At 41.1% G+C, this 8361-nt stretch overlaps 2 protein-coding genes across 2 annotated transcripts in view; both read right to left on the reverse strand.

The window, feature by feature from the left end:
• Nucleotides 1-8361, reverse strand: part of LOC132972727 (hatching enzyme 1.2-like) — a 217304-nt gene that overhangs the window by 94506 nt on the left and 114437 nt on the right. The window lies entirely within an intron of this gene.
• Nucleotides 1232-3894, reverse strand: tssk6 (testis-specific serine kinase 6). The gene is made up of 2 exons (XM_061043816.1): nt 3640-3894; nt 1232-1951 (listed from the first exon to the last, which is right to left on the reverse strand). Exons 1-2 carry the CDS (start codon nt 3892-3894, stop codon nt 1232-1234), a joined length of 975 nt encoding a protein of 324 aa, XP_060899799.1.

Raw genomic sequence — 8361 nt, forward strand, 5'->3', positions numbered from 1 at the left:
CTAGTTAAACTAATTTAATTTCCAGAAGTATTTAAGTAAATTTAAATTTCTGAAGAGTAAACAGTAAATTCTGTGTGTTTTATCTACCTGTTAAGATTAAGACGCTGGCCCTTTAAGGGAGGCTCAGTGAAGAAGACACAGAGGTGTGTGTAGGCTGAAAAACGAAGCTTGTGTAAAGCTGTGGGGCATTTTCTTTAATAAAAGTTGCTAAAAGTGAAGATGGACGAGTTCTGACCGGTTCATTTCAAGGGTGCAACACATGGCCTATGAATTTCTCTTAGCCTTCATATAATGAAAACAGATGGCGGTTGCTGCTCTGCTTTAACGCTCCCAGCCAGCCTTCAGAGGAAACTCACTTCAGCTGCTTGTATTTGCGTTCTCTGTCTCTCGGTCACGACCCAAAGCTCACGACCACAGGTGGGTTGAAACTTCAGAGCTTTGCTTTCAGGTTCATCTCTTCACAATGATGGTCCGGTACAACGCCTGCACTGCTGCTGATTCTGCACCAGTCCATCCGTCCAGCCCATGATCCATTTAACCCTCACACTGAGATACTTCAACTCCTTCACCTGTGGCAGAGACTCACCATACTCTTCATAATATTACAAAGGCACAACTGAATCCAACATGAGCAGGCGCTTTCTGACAGGAAAAACTTCAAGTGAGTGATCAGTGATAAGTGCTGATGTGATTCTTCATGGTCTCTGAGGTCAATTAATTATTAACGGGTTCGGTCATGGACAATAACCAAAATAAACAAAGTAATTTATTGGAAAGTATACTGTCCTAAACAGGACATGATAAAGCATGTGCAGTTACAACATAAACCTATGATAACTGACATGGTTATCTTGAGTTAATTGGTAATAGAGGGGGCGTGTTTATGGAATTGTTCCCTATAGTTTCCAGGAATGTAAACACAATGAAATCAGAGTTATTACCATCCTAAACCAGTCAGAACTACGTGATACTTAACGGAAGTTATCGGTAATTATGGAGCTTTTTCTTTGTAATTCATAGTTTCACTGTAATGACCTCCTGACCGGTGGTATTACACCATAATGCACCACACTGTAAAAGGAAGGTTTACCAAAACTGACGGAAACAGACGGAAACCTGTGGACAGTAATCTGCCTCAGCGGGTTTAGATTCAAAGTAAGACAGAGAGAGGGAAAGAGGCGAGGGCTTTTAGGGAGCTTTTTCCCAAACAGCTTTATTTTTCACTGTGACATCACCATCTTGGGACACCAGTTGATGGTCCCTCCCCTGGATCTGAACTTTCTTGTGTAGGCTCCTCTTCTTCTTTTGTGTTTTCATCCGGTTGCCCTTCCTGGCTAGAGCCAGGGTTTGACAACGGAGCCTCATCAGTGTCCTCCATTTCCCATTTGCGTAACATCCAGGGATGGCACAAGATGTTTCTGACTGTAATCCGCTGCTCCACATCCGGGTGCAGAATACTCCGGATAAGGTCCTTGGCCTCAGACGAAACAGCCGGTACATCTGGGTGGTGGATTTTGTGTTTCATTTGAATTTCCACCAGTCTTCTTACATTGCTGGTATCAAAGGGCATCAATGCATAGAGAAGCACGTACAGCACAACGCCCATACTCCACACATCGGACAATTTGGGGTTGTATGGAAGTCCTCTCAAAACCTCAGGTGCTGCGTAGGACCAGGAGCCACAGTAGGTTTCACTCAACACCATGTTCCTGTGTCTGTACACGAGCCTCTTGCTGAACCCGAAGTCGCACACTTTCAGGTTGTAATGCCTGTCCAGCAGCAAGTTTTCACATTTGAGGTCCCTGTGAGCGACAAACTTCTTGTGGAGATATTTGATGGCCTTACACAGCTGTGTGAAAAGCCTGCAGCTTAAAGGTTCAGATAAAGCCCCATGATGGTTGATATACCTCAGGAGGTTTCCTTTCCTACAGAGCTCCATCACCACGTAAACCTTGAGACAAAAGAAGGTAAGGTTAAAAATATGCAACAGAATGAAAAACAAGGGGGGGGGGGGGACCTTAAAAGATCAATGTCCGGGTGTCCTTAAAATTTGAAGGTAAGGTTGGTTTATTTACACTGCACCTTTCAGACACCAGTGAATTCAAAGTGCTCACACATTCACAAACAGCATTTTAATCATTTCATAAAATGATGTGTGCATGAAGGAAAGACACAATTGCGTGCACAATTTACACAAACTATGTAATTCATGATCAAATGTGCAAGTACGTGTACACAAGCATAAAAAAGATGACTGAATTCGGGAAGGTAAGTTTAGATACATTGGCATCCATTCAAAATAAAAACATTCAGTTAAACTTAAATTCAAATCCAACAAATTCTTCACCCTGACTTTGCCCGGACAGGGAAAATTTCCACATGAATTCTAGAGTTGGGGTGGCGTGTCGATATTTTATCTATTCATGGCCTCCAAGTATCAATATTTTTTAATATTAATCAAATATGCTTTTTTAAATTTGTAATCGCTGAAGGGGTTGCACAATTCAATTTGAACAAGTTGCATATTGCAAAATGTTTGAAATCGCAATGATATCGAATCATGGCTCAAATATCGTGATAATATCGTATCGTTGGGCCTCTGGTGATTCCCACCCCTAAGGAATTCACGACGAGCTGGTGAGAGGGAAGCCGCAGGTTAAAGGTCAGGAAAGTTTCACTGCGGGCGAGATGGGTTGATGACATTAATATCACCAACCAGTAAAGGACTGATGCCATCAATGAGGAATGAAGCAGTGTGTTTTTGATAGAAAACTATCATTATGGTGTCAGACCATCTTGGATGTCCTGTGAACCTCATGACGGGAGAAATATTTTTTCCCCATGAGGTCCTGTCTCCTGAGAACCCCGTCTTCTGTCTGACAGGGAAACTTTTACACTTTGAGTGACAAGTGTGAAAAACAACTGGGAAATTAGAGCAGGCTGTACATGCGTGAAAACAACTTAACACAGGACATAAGCTGAGGATACCGCCGTCTGTGAACTGTTTGAAACTAAATTTTTATTTGAACATATGAACCATGATGTCTCCTTTGAACTTTGCAAGTAAATGGACTTGAGCTTGGATAGTGTTTTTCCAGTCTTCTCAAAGTGCTTTTACACCGCAAGTCACACCTACGCATTCACACACTGATGACAGAGGGTGCTATAAGTGTCCGTCAGAAGTAACTAATCCCATTCATACGCCGCCGACGAAGCAGCGGGAACAATTCGGGGTTGAGTGTCTTGACCAAGGATACAGCGGGCATGTTGCTGCAGGAGCTGGGGATTGAACCCTCCGGTTGAGAGACGACCAACTGAGCCACAGCCCCCCAAGTGGTGTTGGTGCGGTTTGCTGAGGTTTGGGAACCAAATATAATAAGAAAACACCAGCAAGCTCTTAGTGTGGAGCGGGAGACTGGATAAGGAAATCAGCTTGTTAAAGGGAACATTTTCATATCTAATTTTTACATAATACTACAAAACTGTGGCCACATTTTTTTTTTATAATATTGATCCATTATATGAGAGAAAAAAGGACAAGCATCATGTTTCCCCATGAATAGTAGGGGAATTATTATTAGGGTGTATAGCTGAACAGTCACTCAAACACTGGCTTCAGAAAATGAAAAAGTGAGATACCTTGTTTGAGTTCAATCCAAAGATGTCATACGTCTTGACAATGTTGGGATGCCTCAAAGTCCTGATGATCTTCATTTCCCGAGGCAGAAACTTTTCCAAGTAGTTGGCGCTGACCTCGTCTTTGTCTATGACCTTAATGGCAACCTTTCTCCGGCGGTCTTTACAGTAGGCGCTCACTACTTTGCCGTACGTGCCTTCCCCGAGGTTCCTCTTAAACGTGTAGCCGCGGGTCTCCAGGAACGCTTTGTAATGCATCGTGAATGTTTGGAGATGTCCACAGTGTGTTGTGTAAATAAACTCTCCAATGGTGTCTTTTCATAAACACAGTTTAAAGAGCTGTGACATGGTGACATCACATTCTAGAACCAGAACTAGAACATTCAAAAACAACTTTATGTAAACGGTGTGAAAAGAACATTTAGCGTATTCATCAGTGAATCAACACACTTTATCTGGAAAACTGTCTCTTTAAAAAAAAAAAATGTTTTTATTGTGATAAGGTGAACAAGTACAAAACAAAAATGTGCACATAGACATGACAATTGAAGCAACGCAAAACATTAGCAAAGACAAATAGTGTGAATGTGTGTGTGGCAGTATAATACATTAAAGTAGCAAGAAAAATAAACAGAAACAAAATTTAAGATAATTGAGAGGAAAAGAAAAGAGAGAAAGAGAATAATAATAATATCAATAATGGTGATGCCTATTGGTAATGATAATATATTGATTGACATAAATGAATTAAAGTAAATGAAAATGTTCAGTAAAATAGCATGGGTTATATAATATCTAGTAAGTTAGTGCGAAAGAAAAAGAGAGAGAGTATGTATATTGTGGGATACGGATGTAAGAAAGAAGGAAAATACTTAAATAAGGAACATATTATGTGGAGTGCGGGTATTACTCATGGATTTGTGGATATGTATGTGGCTTCAGTTTGAGGTATTGAGGTGAATTATGAACGGATTCCAGGTGGAAAACTGTCTCTTGACTTGGATCTGTTTGTTAGATCAGTGGGGTTTCAAACTTTTCCACATTGAGTACCAACACAAAAAAATACCACCTTTATGGCCAACATTGAAATACATTAGCGTACCACACACTGCGGTCTGTGTCACTACAAAAGGATCCAAACTGGATGTGACTCGAGTCACATTTTCTGACTGTCCTGTGTCATTTGTTGCTAGTCTGGCACTGCTAACGTCGCCTCTTGCAGTTTCTGTTGCGACGCTCGACGAATCCACCGCTCTTTTCTTTCTAATCTTTCCCGATTGGAGCCACAAATGCAAAACATTTTAACCTTCATATTTGCTTCCTCTGCTATCTCTATCAGCTAAACTCGTCATCCATCTGATTTGTACATCTTTATTTTTAAAATTTAAAAAATCAGAGAGTCCCAGTGTACCACAAGAGTGATCCCCCATATCACCAGTGGAACTCGTACCACAGTTTGAGAATAAATATGTTAGATAATTGGCTACATATTCAGTTCACTATGTCTAGTTTTGTTCCACAACACCATCCTGACACTCTGGCACAGTTTGCATTGCCTCGCTTTAAAGACGAGAAAATGATTGTTCGGATATCTTACAAAGATTGTTTTGTTTTTTTAAGTTAACCAAGAGTACTTATGTGTTAGCATCAATAAGTTGCACATCCCGATCCATCTCTAAAACAACAGTTTTAAAACAACTGAATTGCTGGTATTCGCTTGAATCAATCTTAAACTGTGAATGTTTTACTCACTTAGTTAAAAACCTGTTTTCACTCAGCCTGATTTCTCTTGTTCTCTTCTCTGTCTCTCTCCTCTCTTCTCTTTGGGGGGAGATATGGTTCCCCAGCATCAACAGTAATAACCCAGTTACCTATAACACATTTATTGCTTCTACATTTGATACCTTAAGTAAAGTGTATTTTACTTATATTCATTCTGTTCATCTGTAAAGTGTAAAATGAAAGTTTAATTTGTTCCTGAGCTTTCATAAATAGTTTCTTTAGGCTTACTGCTTTTTTAAAAATACATTTACTTGTCAGGACAGGAGCTCAAAGTGTTTGTGAGAAGCTGCAGATTGTGAAGGTCAGAACTCGCTTTGTATAAACCGTTTAGATTTCACATAAACAGGAAGGAAATGAGAGGGTAAGGAAATCTCTGAATTTGAAGGTGTTACAACAATGTGGTGGACTTCTTGTGGTTTCAGCGTGGTTCCTTTTTATTTGAAAGACTAGCTTTCTCCAACAATGCAGCCTGACAAAAAAATAGTCCAGCAACAGGCTTGATATGAGTCACGTTAGGGTTGACTGTAGATTCAGGTTTCTAGCGGGTTGGTGGTGACGAAGCAGCGGGAGCAAATCGGAGTTAAACGACTTGTTTCTGCCGGAGCTGGGGATCGAACCCCCAATCTGTTTGAGAGACGAACGACTCTACCGACGGAGCCACAGCTGCCCCCTACATGAATAAAGCAATAAGTGTGTTTACGATGATACGCTGCACTTTATTTGTCTTTGGCTGCCTCCACAGTAGAATAAAAAAATATTCAAGACCAATAATCTCCAGAGATAGACACTGTTTTGGAGAAGTCATTTTCTGGATGCTATTAAAGATATCTCTATCTCTGTTGTCATAATTAAGAAATGTTTTAATACTAAGATCTTCTCCATGCATATAACTTCAGTTATAAATCGCTTAGTCTAAATCACACCTTCCTCTTCATGTCACGTTAGGGGGAAGAGAGTTCTATAGCTTGCTGCCATCTGCTGGAAGACTTTATGAAACATATTGTCCTCTCAAATCAGAAAAGAGCCACAGCCGTAATTAACAAAGCGACACAAATTGATTAACAGGAAGATTAAACTGAGCCTGAAAGGAAAACTCAAAGACTCCTGTAAGCATAATCCAAACACCTTTAAGACCTCAGTGTTGCTCAGTACATCAGGGATTTTCAATTTAAACACATTTGGACTAAAACAGCTTAAGTCTTGAAGAGCAGGATGTATAATAGATCTGCTGTATTGGATTTCATTAGTTGTTCTGTACTTCCACCTGGGTTGAAGCTGGAGCATTGACCTGGTTGGCAACCTTAATACTACATTAGTTTTATATAGCGCTTTTCTAAATACTCAAAGACGCTTTGACAAAAACAACAAGCAAAAAAACAAACAAAAACGACGAGGACAGTACAACGAAGAAGTAATGTAAGGGGGGAGGGGGAAGTTAGGGGGAGTTAGGCAGTGTTGAAGAGGTGAGTTTTTAGGGATTTCTTGAAGGAGGTGAGTGTGGGGGAGTCTCAGATGTTTTTTGGGAGTGAGTTCCAGAGAGTGGAAACAGCAATGAAGAAGGCCCTGTCTCCCCAGGAGCGATAGTTTGTCCTGGGAGGGGGGAGGGGGGGGGAGACCTGAGAGTGTGGGTGGGAGTGTGCCGGTGGAGGAGCTCAGCCAGGTTGTGGAGGGCTTTGTAGATGAGGATGAGTTTGTTGTGTTCATTCAGTGTTAAACTGCAGCCCCAGTAGAGCCCGCTGGGTGATGTTATGGTTGTTTTTCTCCACTAGCAGGAAGCTGTGGCAGGTACATTTCAAAGCCTTCAAAAGGAAATATATACACTTTATGAATCCCAAGGGAAATAAGACGTTTCATTCTGTTGTATTGAGACAAAGGTCTGAAAGCAATAAACAGGAGCCACGGGCGTGCATTTTAGGGAGCGATGTCAGACTGTGAGGGGGGCTGCGCAGGGACCGGCGCTCCCAGCAGTCGGGAGATCAGTGCACTTGTCTGTACTCGTGGATAAAACTGGCATTTCCCCAGCAACCCGTCCCAACTGGTCCATAGGTGACCCCCCCTGATTCATTATTTATGAAATCCATTCATTGTAACACAGTGAACAGAAAGTGAGGCGTCTTGTAATCCTTAAAAAAAAGGTTAATTAAACATGCTTTTAAAATCAATGGTGATGAATCCAAGCACCTTTATTCACATCTGTCCAATTAGTCCTTAAAACCTGTCTGTAGAAAAAGATGATTCATTAGTTAGTGACACAGAAGATCTGAGATCGACAAACAAAACCTGCAGTCTGCCAGCACGTCAGGGCCTCAGCCAAGAGAGGAGAGAGCTGCCAAACACTCCAACGTCAGAGAAATAAAAAAAAAAACACACACAGAGGTTTAATGTTCAGGTGCAATGGAAAAACTTTCAATGATATTAAATCAAAGTTTCTTGCTGTTTTTTCTGGATGATACTGAGCTCATATACTCTCCAATAAACTGACTTCTTACAGACTCAGGGTACTTTGTGAGAGATAGTTTGGGACTGGAAACAAAAAGAGTATTAGGAATTTTAACAGAAAAACACAACTTCCCTTCAACCTTTTTGCTCTGCAGAAAAGAAGACCAATCACGGGCAGGAATCACCTATTTTTTTTTCATTAAAGTTTCCCCATTCTATGTTTTTAAATTCATCGGCGTATATGAAACATGGACATACACTCAGTGATGTCACTCACTGGTTACTGAAGCCAACTTTTAAAGCCCATCACCATGTCGATCACCATGTTAGAAACAATGACTCCAACCGATTTTTGGTCAATCTAGTATCAAGCAGAGAGGTGGAAGTGAGGCAGCCTCCTGTGGAACAGCTACAACGCGCCGGTCACATCAGCCACGCCCCTTATTGTGAGTCGCTCTTAACCTTCAACCTGCAAGAGTTATACAAAAATTCTCCCCTAAACAT

This window comes from Labrus mixtus, chromosome 1 (assembly GCF_963584025.1).
Source record: "Labrus mixtus chromosome 1, fLabMix1.1, whole genome shotgun sequence".
Taxonomy (NCBI): domain Eukaryota; kingdom Metazoa; phylum Chordata; class Actinopteri; order Labriformes; family Labridae; genus Labrus; species Labrus mixtus.

Bases quoted from the DNA above. Each gene is read 5' to 3' on its own strand.
- tssk6 (XM_061043816.1), bottom strand. From the start codon at position 3,894: ATGCATTACAAAGCGTTCCTGGAGACCCGCGGCTACACGTTTAAGAGG. The intron at 1,952-3,639 runs GTATCTCACTTT...TTTTGTCTCAAG, and splicing joins TTGGATTGAACTCAAACAAG to GTTTACGTGGTGATGGAGCT.